This window comes from Pseudophryne corroboree, chromosome 2 (genome assembly GCF_028390025.1).
Source record: "Pseudophryne corroboree isolate aPseCor3 chromosome 2, aPseCor3.hap2, whole genome shotgun sequence".
NCBI lineage: Eukaryota > Metazoa > Chordata > Amphibia > Anura > Myobatrachidae > Pseudophryne > Pseudophryne corroboree.
In genome coordinates this window covers 18,420,837-18,438,118 of record NC_086445.1, presented here as the reverse complement: position 1 = coordinate 18,438,118, position 17,282 = coordinate 18,420,837, and the positions used below count along the sequence as shown (strand labels likewise).

The window sequence follows — 17,282 nt, the reverse complement described above, 5'->3', positions numbered from 1 at the left end:
ACTGGCCGTTTTATGGGAGTGTGTGAAAAAACGCTACCGTTTCTGGGAAAAACACGGGAGTGGCTGGAGAAACGGGGGAGTGTCTGGGCGAACGCTGGGTGTGTTTGTGACGTCAAACCAGGAATGACAAGCACTGAACTGATCGCAGATGCCGAGTAAGTCTGAAGCTACTCTGAAACTGCTAAGAGAGGTCTAATCGCAGTATTGCAAATACGTTGCTCGCAATTTTAAGAAGCTAAGATTCACTCCCAGTAGGCGGCGACTTTGCGTGAGTAAATCTGCTAAAAGCAGCTTGCGAGCGAACAACTCGGAATGAGGGCCTATGTCCGTGCTGCCACACTGTGTCTCGATATACAGCACCCTCTGTCACACTGTCTCTCTGTCCCTACTGTCACAGTTGTTTCTCTGTCCCTGCTGTCTCTTTTGGTTTGTAGTTATCTATCCACCCCCGTATGTCTCTGTTCCTAGTTCCTACACATACTTGAGAATGTGACTGTTTTTTTCATGAAGCAGAGTGAAGTTTGCCACAATCATGAGTGTGTCACAATGTGTCTCCACAGTGACATATTGTGTAATGGCTGCAGCAGCTGTTACACTCAGCTCTAAATATAACATCTCGGGCACAGGATGAAAAGTTCACTCATTGTTACTTCTCTGCCTGTAATACCGAGACCTGAGAGACGGATCCGAGGACGCTACAGCTTCAGGGTCACTGCCCACCGGGTACTAACCTTTCTTCTCTGCTCTCCCACCCTCGCTCCCACTCTCTCTCTCAATGTCTGGCTGTCTCTCTATGTGTGTCTGGCTATCTCTCCCTCTCTATAGGGTATATCTATTGCATCTGCTGTCTGCTGATGGGTATCAATGGCAAATTGCAGTCTAAAGAGTCAGCATTTACTATGCACCAGTTTTGAATGTCATTTGTCATCTGCTATCAATATCCATTGGATTTCAATCCCCTATACCTCAGGAAATCTGATGCCAATCCGCCATCAATCTGTAGCAGATTTAAAGCAAGGCCTGACACGCCCACTTTCTGCACCTCTGCATACAGTAGCAATGGCAGTGGTTCTAGACGGTCCACCATCGGTGCACAATTGTGTTCACCATCGGTACCTGCACCATCCTATGGCAGGTGTAGTGTCTCCATTTGAACATGGCCTCTATGACGGTGGTTGTGTCTTATGGCCTAATCCATTACCGATCGCTTATGTGATCCTATGTGCGATTTCCTGATGGTGGGGAAACTGCACATGTGCAGAATGGGTCCTGCGGTCATGGCGCACATATGGAAATGCCTCTGCCTGATTGAGAGGCAGAGGCATCTGCACGGAGGGATGGGCACGTGGGCGGCAGGCGTTTGGGAAAATGGGGGCATGTGGCTCCCGATTTCCAGGAGTGGCAATGCCAAGGGCTGCGTCGCGAAATAGTTACCTTTGCCCCCCAAACCGCACTGCGATGGCAAGGCTGAGTAAGCTGAAGCTTACTCAGCCTGTCTTTGCAGATGAACATCGCGACCGATGGCTAAGTAGCCTGAGAATAGGCTGAGAATGTGTTATATACTGAGTCTGACTTACCGTAGTACTCCCATATATCATATGCTAATTAAATGCCTTATTTTGGGTACACACTAGACAATATCATGAACAATGTACCGTATTCTGATGGACCGGAATGAGACATTGTTCAAATCCTCTAGTGTGTATGCGCTGTGTCGCTGACAATGCATGCTCCTGGCATCATCAACGTCATCCTCCATCAGACCTGCATGCAGGTGCGACGGGTGACATCACCAGCGAGGGCCACGCTCTGCTTCTGCTGCACTTTTACTCAACATTTTCATTAAAAAAATTAACAATGCTCCAACTACACCTGAATGACCCCCTCAGTGTCTGGCTCCCTCTCCCTCTCTGTATGTCTGTCTCCCACTCTCCATGTGTCTGGCTGTCTCCCTCTCTCTCTCTCCCTCTCTGTATGGCTGTCTCTCGCTCTCTATGTGTCTGGCTGCCTCTCCCTCTCTATATGTCTGTCTCTCGCTCTCCATGTGTCCGGCTGCCTCTCCCTCTCTATATGTCTGTCTCTCGCTCTCTATGTGTCTGTCTCTCGCTCTCCATGTGTCCGGCTGCCTCTCCCTCTCTGTATGTCTGTCTCCCGCTCTTCATGTTTCTGGCTGTCTCTCTCTCTCCCTCTCTGTATGGCTGTCTCCCGCACTCCATGTTTCTGGCTGTCTCTCTCTCTCCCTCTCTGTATGGCTGTCTCCCACTCTCCATGTGTCTGGCTGCCTCTCCCTTTCTGTATGTCTGTCTCCCGCTCTCCATGTGTCTGGCTGTCTCCCTCTCTCTCTCTCTCTCTCTCTCTCTCCCTCTCTGTATGGCTGTCTCCCACTCTCCATGTGTCTGGCTGCCTCTCCCTCTCTGTATGTCTGTCTCCAGCTCTCCATGTGTCTGGCTGTCTCCCTCTCTCTCTCTCTCTCTCTCTCTCTCTCTCCCTCTCTGTTTGTCTGTCTCTCGCTCTCCATGTGTCTGGCTGCCTCTCTCTCTCTCCCTCTCTGTATGTCTCTCTCCCCCCCCTTTCCCTGCCCGTGTCTCATGCCCCCACCCCTCTTGTGTTTGTACAGCTCCTGTCACATTGCAGGATATTTGGGGTGAGCACGTAGCAGGGACCCCTCTTACTGATGACTTGTTTCTGGCTCGCGGCATGGTGCCTCTGGGTCCTCTACATGGTAAATAACTGGGTATAATCTTATCTATATCTGTGATTTAGGGGTCTATTCATGAAGCAGTGAAAAGATTGGAGAAGGGAGCCTGTGGAGAAGTTGCTCATGGCAACCAATCAGCTGCTCCGTACAATTGTATAGTATGCAAATTATAAATGTTAATTCAATGCTGATTGGTTGCCATGGGCAACTTCTCCACTGGCTCACTTCTCTACACTTTTCACTGCTGCATGAATAGACCCCATACTCTTCATTATGCAGAGTATGAAACACTCTACTATTATCCTCACCCCGACTGTCACTCTCTGGTCACAGTCTTCTATTAATCATCTAGATGCCAGAAAATATGTTATATTATAAACCAGTTGCTACATCTATTGAGATTAGATCTCTTAGATTTGGGGTAACCATAATTATGTCATACATGAGACATATGGGTCACATACATGCCACATCACGGCCCACCATTACTGCATAGTGGCTAGGGCCTGCAATCAGCTTGTGTCTTTATACTAGCATTGACCAAAATTTCCAAAACTGTTCCATGAAACATTTGCCACATAATTGGTCACAAACGTTTACACTAGAGATGTGCACCGGAAATTTTTCGGGTTTTGTGTTTTGGTTTTGGGTTCGGTTCCGCGGCCGTGTCTTGGGTTCGACCGCGTTTTGGCAAAACCTCACCGAATTTTTTTTGTCGGATTCGGGTGTGTTTTGGATTCGGGTGTTTTTTTCAAAAAACACTAAAAAACAGCTTAAATCATAGAATTTGGGGGTCATTTTGATCCCAAAGTATTATTAACCTCAAAAACCATAATTTCCACTCATTTTCAGTCTATTCTGAATACCTCACACCTCACAATATTATTTTTAGTCCTAAAATTTGCACCTAGGTCGCTGGATGACTAAGCTAAGCGACCTTAGTGGCCGACACAAACACCGGGCCCATCTAGGAGTGGCACTGCAGTGTCACGCAGGATGGCCCTTCCAAAAAACACTCCCCAAACAGCACATGATGCAAAGAAAAAAAGAGGCGCAATGAGGTAGCTGTGTGAGTAAGATAAGCGACCCTAGTGGCCGACACAAACACCGGGCCCATCTAGGAGTGGCACTGCAGTGTCACGCAGGATGGCCCTTCCAAAAAACACTCCCCAAACAGCACATGACGCAAAGAAAAAAAGAGGCGCAATGAGGTAGCTGTGTGAGTAAGATAAGCGACCCTAGTGGCCGACACAAACACCGGGCCCATCTAGGAGTGGCACTGCAGTGTCACGCAGGATGGCCCTTCCAAAAAACACTCCCCAAACAGCACATGACGCAAAGAAAAAAAGAGGCGCAATGAGGTAGCTGTGTGAGTAAGATAAGCGACCCTAGTGGCCGACACAAACACCGGGCCCATCTAGGAGTGGCACTGCAGTGTCACGCAGGATGGCCCTTCCAAAAAACACTCCCCAAACAGCACATGACGCAAAGAAAAAAAGAGGCGCAATGAGGTAGCTGTGTGAGTAAGATAAGCGACCCTAGTGGCCGACACAAACACCGGGCCCATCTAGGAGTGGCACTGCAGTGTCACGCAGGATGGCCCTTCCAAAAAACACTCCCCAAACAGCACATGACGCAAAGAAAAAAAGAGGCGCAATGAGGTAGCTGTGTGGGTAAGATAAGCGACCCTAGTGGCCGACACAAACACCGGGCCCATCTAGGAGTGGCACTGCAGTGTCACGCAGGATGGCCCTTCCAAAAAACACTCCCCAAACAGCACATGACGCAAAGAAAAAAAGAGGCGCAATGAGGTAGCTGTGTGAGTAAGATAAGCGACCCTAGTGGCCGACACAAACACCGGGCCCATCTAGAAGTGGCACTGCAGTGTCACGCAGGATGGCCCTTCCAAAAAACACTCCCCAAACAGCACATGACGCAAAGAAAAAAAGAGGCGCAATGAGGTAGCTGTGTGAGTAAGATAAGCAACCCTAGTGGCCGACACAAACACCGGGCCCATCTAGGAGTGGCACTGCAGTGTCACGCAGGATGGCCCTTCCAAAAAACACTCCCCAAACAGCACATGACGCAAAGAAAAAAAGAGGCGCAATGAGGTAGCTGTGTGGGTAAGATAAGCGACCCTAGTGGCCGACACAAACACCGGGCCCATCTAGGAGTGGCACTGCAGTGTCACGCAGGATGGCCCTTCCAAAAAACACTCCCCAAACAGCACATGACGCAAAGAAAAAAAGAGGCGCAATGAGGTAGCTGTGTGAGTAAGATAAGCGACCCTAGTGGCCGACACAAACACCGGGCCCATCTAGGAGTGGCACTGCAGTGTCACGCAGGATGGCCCTTCCAAAAAACACTCCCCAAACAGCACATGACGCAAAGAAAAATTAAAGAAAAAAGAGGTGCAAGATGGAATTGTCCTTAGGCCCTCCCACCCACCCTTATGTTGTATAAACAGGACATGCACACTTTAACCAACCCATCATTTCAGTGACAGGGTCTGCCACACGACTGTGACTGAAATGACGGGTTGGTTTGGACCCCCACCAAAAAGAAGCAATTAATCTCTCCTTGCACAAACTGGCTCTACAGAGGCACGATGTCCACCTCATCATCATCCTCCGATATATCACCGTGTACATCCCCCTCCTCACAGATTATCAATTCGTCCCCACTGGAATCCACCATCTCAGCTCCCTGTGTACTTTGTGGAGGCAATTGCTGCTGGCCAATGTCTCCACGGAGGAATTGATTATAATTCATTTTAATGAACATCATCTTCTCCACATTTTCTGTAAGTAACCTCGTACGCCGATTGCTGACAAGGTGAGCGGCGGCACTAAACACTCTTTCGGAGTACACACTTGTGGGAGGGCAACTTAGGTAGAATAAAGCCAGTTTGTGCAAGGGCCTCCAAATTGCCTCTTTTTCCTGCCAGTATAAGTACGGACTGTGTGACGTGCCTACTTGGATGCGGTCACTCATATAATCCTCCACCATTCTTTCAATGGGGAGAGAATCATATGCAGTGACAGTAGACGACATGTCCGTAATCGTTGTCAGGTCCTTCAGTCCGGACCAGATGTCAGCATAAGCAGTCGCTCCAGACTGCCCTGCATCACCGCCACTGGGTGGGCTCGGAATTCTGAGCCTTTTCTTCGCACCCCCAGTTGCGGGAGAATGTGAAGGAGGAGATGTTGACAGGTCGCGTTCCGCTTGACTTGACAATTTTCTCACCAGCAGGTCTTTGAACCCCAGCAGACTTGTGTCTGCCGGAAAGAGAGATCCAAGGTAGGTTTTAAATCTAGGATCGAGCACGGTGGCCAAAATGTAGTGCTCTGATTTCAACAGATTGACCACCCGTGAATCCTTGTTAAGCGAATTAAGGGCTCCATCCACTAGTCCCACATGCCTAGCGGAATCGCTCCGTGTTAGCTCCTCCTTCAATGTCTCCAGCTTCTTCTGCAAAAGCCTGATGAGGGGAATGACCTGACTCAGGCTGGCAGTGTCTGAACTGACTTCACGTGTGGCAAGTTCAAAGGGCATCAGAACCTTGCACAACGTTGAAATCATTCTCCACTGCGCTTGAGACAGGTGCATTCCACCTCCTATATCGTGCTGAATTGTATAGGCTTGAATGGCCTTTAGCTGCTCCTCCAACCTCTGAAGCATATAGAGGGTTGAATTCCACCTCGTTACCACTTCTTGCTTCAGATGATGGCAGGGCAGGTTCAGGCATTTTTGGTGTTGCTCCAGTCTTCTGTACGTGGTGCCTGTACGCCGAAAGTGTCCCGCAATTCTTCTGGCCACCGACAGCATCTCTTGCACGCCCCTGTCGTTTTTTAAAAAATTCTGCACCACCAAATTCAAGGTATGTGCAAAACATGGGACGTGCTGGAATTTGCCCATATTTAATGCACACACAATATTGCTGGCGTTGTCCGATGCCACAAATCCACAGGAGAGTCCAATTGGGGTAAGCCATTCCGCGATGATCTTCCTCAGTTGCCGTAAGAGGTTTTCAGCTGTGTGCGTATTCTGGAAACCGGTGATACAAAGCGTAGCCTGCCTAGGAACGAGCTGGCGTTTGAGAGATCCTGCTACTGGTGCCGCCACTGCTGTTCTTGCGGCGGGAGTCCATACATCTACCCAGTGGGCTGTCACAGTCATATAGTCCTGACCCTGCCCTGCTCCACTTGTCCACATGTCCGTGGTTAAGTGGACATTGGGTACAGCTGCATTTTTTAGGACACTGGTGACTCTTTTTCTGAGGTCTGTGTACATTTTCGGTATCGCCTGCCTAGAGAAATGGAACCTAGATGGTATTTGGTACCGGGGACACAGTACCTCCAACAAGTCTCTAGTTGGCTCTGCAGTAATGATGGATACCGGAACCACGTTTCTCACCACCCAGGATGCCAAGGCCTCAGTTATCCGCTTTGCAGCTGGATGACTGCTGTGATATTTCATCTTCCTCGCAAAGGACTGTTGGACAGTCAATTGCTTGGTGGAAGTAGTAAAAGTGGTCTTACGATTTCCCCTCTGGGATGACCATCGACTCCCAGCAGCAACAACAGCAGCGCCAGCAGCAGTAGGCGTTACACGCAAGGATGCATCGGAGGAATCCCAGGCAGGAGAGGAATCGTCAGAATTGCCAGTGACATGGCCTGCAGGACTATTGGCATTCCTGGGGAAGGAGGAAATTGACACTGAGGGAGTTGGTGGGGTGGTTTGCGTGAGCTTGGTTACAAGAGGAAGGGATTTACTGGTCAGTGGACTGCTTCCGCTGTCGCCCAAAGTTTTTGAACTTGTCACTGACTTATTATGAATGCGCTGCAGGTGACGTATAAGGGAGGATGTTCCGAGGTGGTTAACGTCCTTACCCCTACTTATTACAGCTTGACAAAGGCAACACACGGCTTGACAAATGTTGTCCGCATTTCTGTTGAAATACTTCCACACCGAAGAGCTGATTTTTTTTGGTATTTTCACCAGGCATGTCAACGGCCATATTCCTCCCACGGACAACAGGTGTCTCCCCGGGTGCCTGACTTAAACAAACCACCTCACCATCAGAATCCTCCTTGTCAATTTCCTCCCCAGCGCCAGCAACACCCATATCCTCCTCATCCTGGTGTACTTCAACACTGACATCTTCAATCTGACTATCAGGAACTGGACTGCGGGTGCTCCTTCCAGCACTTGCAGGGGGCGTGCAAATGGTGGAAGGCGCATGCTCTTCACGTCCAGTGTTGGGAAGGTCAGGCATCGCAACCGACACAATTGGACTCTCCTTGTGGATTTGGGATTTCGAAGAACGCACAGTTCTTTGCTGTGCTTTTGCCAGCTTAAGTCTTTTCATTTTTCTAGCGAGAGGATGAGTGCTTCCATCCTCATGTGAAGCTGAACCACTAGCCATGAACATAGGCCAGGGCCTCAGCCGTTCCTTGCCACTCCGTGTGGTAAATGGCATATTGGCAAGTTTACGCTTCTCCTCCGACAATTTTATTTTAGATTTTGGAGTCCTTTTTTTTACTGATATTTGGTGTTTTGGATTTTACATGCTCTGTACTATGACATTGGGCATCGGCCTTGGCAGACGACGTTGCTGGCATTTCATCGTCTCGGCCATGACTAGTGGCAGCAGCTTCAGCACGAGGTGGAAGTGGATCTTGATCTTTCCCTAATTTTGGAACCTCAACATTTTTGTTCTCCATATTTTAATAGGCACAACTAAAAGGCACCTCAGGTAAACAATGGAGATGGATGGATACTAGTATACTTATGGATGGACGAGCGACTGCCGACACAGAGGTAGCTACAGCCGTGGACTACCGTACTGTGTCTGTGCTAATATAGACTGGATGATAATGAGATGAAATCAATATATATATTATATCACACTAGTACTGCAGCCGGACAGGTAGATATATTTATTATGTAATGACTGATGACGGACCTGCTGGACACTGTCAGCTCAGCAGCACCGCAGACTGCTACAGTAAGCTACTATAGTAGTATGTATAAAGAAGAAAGAAAAAAAAAAACCACGGGTAGGTGGTATACAATTATGGATGGACGAGCGACTGCCGACACAGAGGTAGCTACAGCCGTGGACTACCGTACTGTGTCTGCTGCTAATATAGACTGGATGATAATGAGATGAAATCAATATATATATTATATCACACTAGTACTGCAGCCGGACAGGTAGATATATTTATTATGTAATGACTGATGACGGACCTGCTGGACACTGTCAGCTCAGCAGCACCGCAGACTGCTACAGTAAGCTACTATAGTAGTATGTATAAAGAAGAAAGAAAAAAAAAAAAAACCACGGGTAGGTGGTATACAATTATGGATGGACGAGCGACTGCCCACACAGAGGTAGCTACAGCCGTGGACTACCGTACTGTGTCTGCTGCTAATATAGACTGGATGATAATGAGATGAAATCAATATATATTATATCACACTAGTACTGCAGCCGGACAGGTAGATATATTTATTATGTAATGACTGATGACGGACCTGCTGGACACTGTCAGCTCAGCAGCACCGCAGACTGCTACAGTAAGCTACTATAGTAGTATGTATAAAGAAGAAAGAAAAAAAAAAAACCCACGGGTAGGTGGTATACAATTATGGATGGACGAGCGACTGCCGACACAGAGGTAGCTACAGCCGTGGAGTACCGTACTGTGTCTGCTGCTAATATAGACTGGATGATAATGAGATGAAATCAATATATATATTATATCACACTAGTACTGCAGCCGGACAGGTAGATATATTTATTATGTAATGACTGATGACGGACCTGCTGGACACTGTCAGCTCAGCAGCACCGCAGACTGCTACAGTAAGCTACTATAGTAGTATGTATAAAGAAGAAAGAAAAAAAAAAAAACCACGGGTAGGTGGTATACAATTATGGATGGACGAGCGACTGCCGACACAGAGGTAGCTACAGCCGTGGACTACCGTACTGTGTCTGCTGCTAGTATAGACTGGATGATAATGAGATGAAATCAATATATATTATATCACACTAGTACTGCAGCCGGACAGGTAGATATATTTATTATGTAATGACTGATGACGGACCTGCTGGACACTGTCAGCTTAGCAGCACCGCAGACTGCTACAGTAAGCTACTATAGTAGTATGTATAAAGAAGAAAGAGAAAAAAAAAACCACGGGTAGGTGGTATACAATTATGGATGGACGAGCGACTGCCGACACAGAGGTAGCTACAGCCGTGGACTACCGTACTGTGTCTGCTGCTAATATAGACTGGATGATAATGAGATGAAATCAATATATATTATATCACACTAGTACTGCAGCCGGACAGGTAGATATATTTATTATGTAATGACTGATGACGGACCTGCTGGACACTGTCAGCTCAGCAGCACCGCAGACTGCTACAGTAAGCTACTATAGTAGTATGTATAAAGAAGAAAGAAAAAAAAAAAACCACGGGTAGGTGGTATACAATTATGGATGGACGAGCGACTGCCGACACAGAGGTAGCTACAGCCGTGGACTACCGTACTGTGTCTGCTGCTAATATAGACTGGATGATAATGAGATGAAATCAATATATATATTATATCACACTAGTACTGCAGCCGGACAGGTAGATATATTTATTATGTAATGACTGATGACGGACCTGCTGGACACTGTCAGCTCAGCAGCACCGCAGACTGCTACAGTAAGCTACTATAGTAGTATGTATAAAGAAAAAAAAAAAAAACCACGGGTAGGTGGTATACAATTATGGATGGACGAGCGACTGCCGACACAGAGGTAGCTACAGCCGTGGACTACCGTACTGTGTCTGCTGCTAATATAGACTGGATGATAATGAGATGAAATCAATATATATATTATATCACACTAGTACTGCAGCCGGACAGGTAGATATATTTATTATGTAATGACTGATGACGGACCTGCTGGACACTGTCAGCTCAGCAGCACCGCAGACTGCTACAGTAAGCTACTATAGTAGTATGTATAATGAAGAAAGAAAAAAAAAAAAAACACGGGTAGGTGGTATACAATTATGGATGGACGAGCGACTGCCGACACAGAGGTAGCTACAGCCGTGGACTACCATACTGTGTCTGCTGCTAATATAGACTGGATGATAATGAGATGAAATCAATATATATATTATATCACACTAGTACTGCAGCCGGACAGGTAGATATATTTATTATGTAATGACTGATGACGGACCTGCTGGACACTGTCAGCTCAGCAGCACCGCAGACTGCTACAGTAAGCTACTATAGTAGTATGTATAAAGAAGAAAGAAAAAAAAAAACACGGGTAGGTGGTATACAATTATGGATGGACGAGCGACTGCCGACACAGAGGTAGCTACAGCCGTGGACTACCGTACTGTGTCTGCTGCTAATATAGACTGGATGATAATGAGATGAAATCAATATATATATTATATCACACTAGTACTGCAGCCGGACAGGTAGATATATTTATTATGTAATGACTGATGACGGACCTGCTGGACACTGTCAGCTCAGCAGCACCGCAGACTGCTACAGTAAGCTACTATAGTAGTATGTATAAAGAAGAAAGAAAAAAAAAAACACGGGTAGGTGGTATACAATTATGGATGGACGAGCGACTGCCGACACAGAGGTAGCTACAGCCGTGGACTACCGTACTGTGTCTGCTGCTAATATAGACTGGATGATAATGAGATGAAATCAATATATATATTATATCACACTAGTACTGCAGCCGGACAGGTAGATATATTTATTATGTAATGACTGATGACGGACCTGCTGGACACTTGGACACTGTCAGCTCAGCAGCACCGCAGACTGCTACAGTAAGCTACTATAGTAGTATGTATAAAGAAGAAAGAAAAAAAAAAACCACGGGTAGGTGGTATACAATTATGGATGGACGAGCGACTGCCGACACAGAGGTAGCTACAGCCGTGGACTACCGTACTGTGTCTGCTGCTATATAGACTGGATGATAATGAGATGAAATCAATATATATATTATATCACACTAGTACTGCAGCCGGACAGGTAGATATATTTATTATGTAATGACTGATGACGGACCTGCTGGACACTGTCAGCTCAGCAGCACCGCAGACTGCTACAGTAAGCTACTATAGTAGTATGTATAAAGAAGAAAGAAAAAAAAAAAAACCACGGGTAGGTGGTATACATTATTATATATATATTATATACAGTTATATATATATATATATATATATATATTAAACTGGTGGTGATTATTAAACTGGTGGTCAGGTCACTGGTCACACTATCAGCAACTTGCAAGTAGTACTCCTAAGCAGACAATCACAATATATATTATACTGGTGGTCAGTGTGGTCACAATGGCAGTGTGGCACTCTGGCAGCAAAAGTGTGCACTGTACGTTATATGTACTCCTGAGTCCTGCTCTCAGACTCTAACTGCTCCCCACTGTCAGTGTCTCCCCCACAAGTCAGATAATACAGTCACACTATCTATCACTTCAGCAAGTAGTAGTAGTAGTACTCCTCCTAATGCTCCCCAAAATTACTACTGTGTCTCTCTCTACTGTCTCACTCTCTTCTCTATAAATGGAGAGGACGCCAGCCACGTCCTCTCCCTATGAATCTCAATGCACGTGTGAAAATGGCGGCGACGCGCGGCTCCTTATATAGAATCCGAGTCTCGCGATAGAATCCGAGCCTCGCGAGAATCCGATAGCGGGATGATGACGTTCGGGCGCGCTCGGGTTAACCGAGCAAGGCGGGAAGATCCGAGTCGCTCGGCCCCGTGTAAAAAAAACTGAAGTTCGGGCGGGTTCGGATTCCGAGGAACCGAACCCGCTCATCTCTAGTTTACACATTACCTCTGGAATTAGTCATAAAGTGTTTCCTGCAAAAAGACCTGTTCAACCATAAGAAAATCTGTTTGCTCCAAATGTCACTGTGATTTCGTTGTACATAGGGGGTCATTCCGAGTTGATCGCTTGCTAGCTACTTTTAGCAGCCGTGAAAACGCATAGTCGCCGCCCACAGGGGAGTGTATTTTCGCTTTGCAAGTGTGCGAACGCCTGTGCTGCCGAGCTCTGCAAAAACATTTTGTGCAGTTTCTGAGTAGCGCTGGACTTACTCAGCCCTTGCGATCACTTCAGTCTTTTTGGTACCGGAAATTACATCAGACACCCACCCTGCAAACGCCCGGACACGCCTGCATTTTCCCTACCACTCCCAGAAAACTGTCAGTTGACACCCATAAACACCATCTTTCTGTCAATCTCCTTGCGATCACCCGTGCAAATGGATTCTTCGTTAATTCCATCACTCAGCAACGATCCGCTTTGTACCCGTACAACGCGCGTGCGCATTGCGGTGCATACACATGCGCAGTAGAAACCTGATCGCAGCACTGCGAAAATCGACAGTGAGCGATCAACTCGGAATGACCCCCATTATCCAGTAGTAAGGTCCCGCATAGATAGTGCAGGACAGGGCAGATATCTAAAGTATCAATGGCAGAGTCCCAGCATACGACTGTCTGCATATGATGTATGGGGGCATTGCAGTTGTGCTACCTGTATTTATCATTGTCTGGAAGCTAAACGTTTTCTGTGCTTGACTATGTGATAGCGAACGCCATTTCCAGGTGACAGTATCAGGCTCGATACTGCTGAAAGAGGATCGCAGAGTACGGGCACAGAGAGTGAGCATCTGAGTCCTTGCACTTTCAGACACACGGATGTACACCAGGGAAGGACTTGCATTTGCCAGGGCCGCAACTAGGGGGTGGGGCTAAGGGGCATGCACCCCGGGTGAAGAAAATCCTAGTTTCGGCCCTGCATTTGCATAAAGTTGCAGACAGGCGACCGCCAATAGATGCCTCTGCGGGCTCTTCTGCATCCATCTCTAAATCAGGCCCTAAGACCGGATCTCCACAATTTAACAGTAGATAGAAAAGTCATGGAAGGACTTCCCATAGTGTAGGGATCACCCCCTAAATGTGCCATCCCCATCCTTTCATTTGATTTAAATATTTGCATCGCACAAGACAACATTTTGTTGTAACTAAAAGAGCCACTCATCCACCAAGTCCATACTCAGGTCCCCAACCCACCCAGACACAAGATGGTGTACTCCCGCAGACGTTGCTACCTTGGCCTACAAATCTGTGCTCCTGTCTGTAGCCTCAGAGTTGGGCGCCTGATGATGATGTCAGTGTTTGCACGTTGATAAATAAGCCTTAGGGCACCAGAACACAATAATGACACTTGTCTTCACAGGTGGACGGTCAACGGGTGCAGTTGGGAATGTATAAGGACTCCTTGGACGACCAATATGTCGGATGCCTCGACCAAATGGAAGCCCTAGCGCCAGGTTTACTGAGGAAGGAAAGACAGAAGGACAAGGAATTGGACAATGCTTGGGAAGAAGCTTCTGAAACTTGGTTGATAAAAAAGTCCTCAATGAAAACTCTTCCTGAGGGGTTTAAAGATGAACATGGGATAGCGCTATTAGTGTACACCGACATGAACATCCCTGTCTACAAACAGTTAAACCAAGCTGTACGGGAATATGGCGTGGATCCCCAATCATTCATGTACCACTCATTGCACTTTTACCTCACCAGAGCCTTGACTCTTCTCCGAGTCGGGTGTGATGGGAAACCATGGTCCACCTATCGAGGGGCCAGCAGGATTCTCTTTGAGCCGCCTCCTAAGCCCCAGCACCATATCAGGCTCAGTCAATTTGCTTCTTCATCTACTGACATCGGGCAGGCGCAGCAGTTCGGAAACGCGTCTTTCTTCAATATCACCACTTGCTTCGGGGCGGACATACACAACTTCTCCTACTTCTCTCACCAGAAAGAGGTACTGATTCCAGTGGATGAGGTGTTTCATGTCTCCAAATACATCCAGGAGGGGAACAGATTCATTCTGCAGAGCACCGAGAAGAGGTGCAGCTTTTACAACTGTGCCTACCTGGGAGGTAAGTACACAGGATATGTTGATGAGACAAATGAGACAATGATGTAAGTGCATACTTGCCGAGAGGCAGGTCCAGATGGGCGGGATGAGGCGTGGCATGATTTGGGTTTTTAATCACCCAAACACCGAGCAGATGAAACCGAAATAATGGTTTATTTTTCATCACCCACAGGAATAGATAATTCACAGGAACAAGAGGTAAATGTAGCACAGAAACAATATGGAGGTAGCAGTCCAGGTAGAGCCAGTCCCAGCAGAGGATATAATTCCACAACAATTCCACACCGAAGAACTATCACTGATTTCACACTGCAGTGACAGCAAATTACTATAATCCACACAGGGTCACAAATACTTTCACACTGGAGTAGCGTTGCATACTGTAGGCCCACAAAGAATAATAGAAGTTCCACACATCATGAGAAACAGCTTGTCCACATAGGAGTAACGTTGTTTAGGTCCACACAGGACATTCCATAAGGTACCTCGGCAGAGAATCAGCCCTTAGTCAAAGTCAGCGACTAATATCAGGAGCTGACCTGGGCAACCTCTTTTAAAACCTTCCAAATTCCCATGATGCTGTGCTCACCTGGGGAAGTTGCACAGTTTTTTGATTGGTGGGATCACTTATCAAGTTCTCTCCCTCCTATCTCCCACATCTGTCTTCTCCTGCTGACCACATGCTGGGTCAGGATTGGAGATGTCTGCTAGCGTCCAGAGAGGAACAAATAGAAGGAACAACGACAGTCTGGAGGTGGCGTTTAAGCCATGAGGTGCTTTTCAGCGAGACGTTACCTTTCCCTCATGGGTACTCCTTGTTTGACCATATTAGGATAACAGACGGGTACAACAGATATATTAATGATAACTTGCAAGTACCCAACATGTGACCTTATACACAGAATAGCATGCCCCTAACATAACACCGCAGCATGACAGCACTATGTACCAGGTCACAGCACACCTGTATTTACCTGAGTAAGAGTACAGTATAGAATATACAGGCTAACGCAATAGTTTGAGTCTTGTGAATGAACACATGCATGAGGAATAGTGATACCAGCAAGAGACTTGCACTGGGATTGGCAGTGACTTCCTATTGGAAGTCCTACCTGCCAGTCACCCTCCGGGACTGCCAGACCGGGCTTCGAATAGCAGAGAGCAGGCTTCCTGTAGGAAGCCACTCCCTGCTTGATCGTCAGCCCAATTTGATTTCTATGGGCTGCAGCCGATGCAGTCCATAGAAGCCAGGGGTTTACGCATGTGCAGTCAAGCAGCCAGGATCAGACCCTTTCTTATCCAGGATGCCACTAAGACCCTTATCCACTCATGGGTCATCTCCAGACTGGACTACTGTAATCTCCTCCTGACTGGTATTCCTGACACATACCTCTCTCCACTCCAATCTATCTTCAATGCTGCTGCCTGGATCATCTTCCTCACCAAATGCACTATGCCCACCTCCCCTCTCCTACAAGCCCTACACTGGCTTCTCTTCCCCTTCAGAATCCAATTCAAGCTTCTGACACTTGCTTACAAAGCCCTCACCCACTCCTCTCCCATCTACATCTCTGACCTTATCTCCCTTTACACTCCCACCCTTCCTCTTCCCTCTGCTAATGCATGCCGACTCTCCTTCCCATTATGCACGTGTTCTCTGGAATTCTCTACCTCTCCACCTCAGACTCTCCACCTCTCTACAAAACTTCAAACGGGCTCTCAAGACCCACTTCTTCACCAAACCCAGTTGTCTCTCATCCTAGGCCTTCTGTGGCCCATGCTCACTTTCTACATCATTTGTGTCAACCCTGTCTGGCTGCCCCTCCCCTTTAGAATGTAAGCTCTCACGAGCAGGGTCCTCTTCCCTCACGTGGTTTTACGTCTCTTACTTAACCACCTATCTTCTTTTCAATACTCCCTTTGATGGCACCAATTCCCTCGTTTTTCTGCCACTCTGATACTTATGTCAGTGCTGTCTGCTGATGCAGCAGCCATGTTTATATACCCTGTACTTGTCCTATATTGTCTTGAACTGTAAGTCACTCTCTTCATGTTTACTCTGTAATTGGGCGCTGCGGATCCCATGTGGCGCCATATAAATAAAGGATAATAATAATGAAGCAGCCACCTGTGCACCTGGCTGTCTGGGGGCTGCCTCTCTCCTCCCCCTCTTCCAGCATGGGCAGTGGCAGCCCCCCTGCCCGAAAAAAGGTATTAGCCGCCATTGGACCTTAGTGACTCTGAAACAACACTTGTCAGGGTTTAATTGCAGTTTCAGAGATTCGTTAGAGACCCTTGCAGAGGTGCTTCCACAATGATCTCACAAGGGAATCCCTCGAAGAGATACTCCATGCAGTGTTTGAATACTTGGAAAAGTGGGGGGGAGTTTGGACTGCACATACTTTGTAGAACATAATAAGAGGTACCACCATGCTTAGACTTGTTCTACCATGCAGGAAAAATAAAAATACAGGCGCATACTCTAAGTGTTAAGAATACTGATAGCAAAAATTATTTTGATAAACTCTTAAAATTAACATTTAGTATAAGT

General features: G+C 47.1%; 1 protein-coding gene across 4 annotated transcripts in view; it reads left to right on the top strand.

Moving 5' to 3' along the window:
• The window catches only part of LOC134993401 (ecto-ADP-ribosyltransferase 5-like), a 157,771-nt gene that overhangs the window by 123,643 nt on the left and 16,846 nt on the right, over window positions 1-17,282 (top strand). The window contains exons 1-3 of one of the 4 annotated variants that reach the window (XM_063950870.1): window positions 645-723; window positions 2,618-2,722; window positions 14,027-14,732. In XM_063950870.1, coding sequence (XP_063806940.1) covers window positions 2,675-2,722; window positions 14,027-14,732 — 754 coding nt within the window. In that variant the 5' untranslated portion in view covers window positions 645-723; window positions 2,618-2,674. Of the gene's footprint in view, window positions 1-644; window positions 724-2,617; window positions 2,723-14,026; window positions 14,733-17,282 lie in introns of those variants that run through there. The other 3 variants (XM_063950871.1, XM_063950873.1, XM_063950872.1) reach the window with 3 other exon arrangements.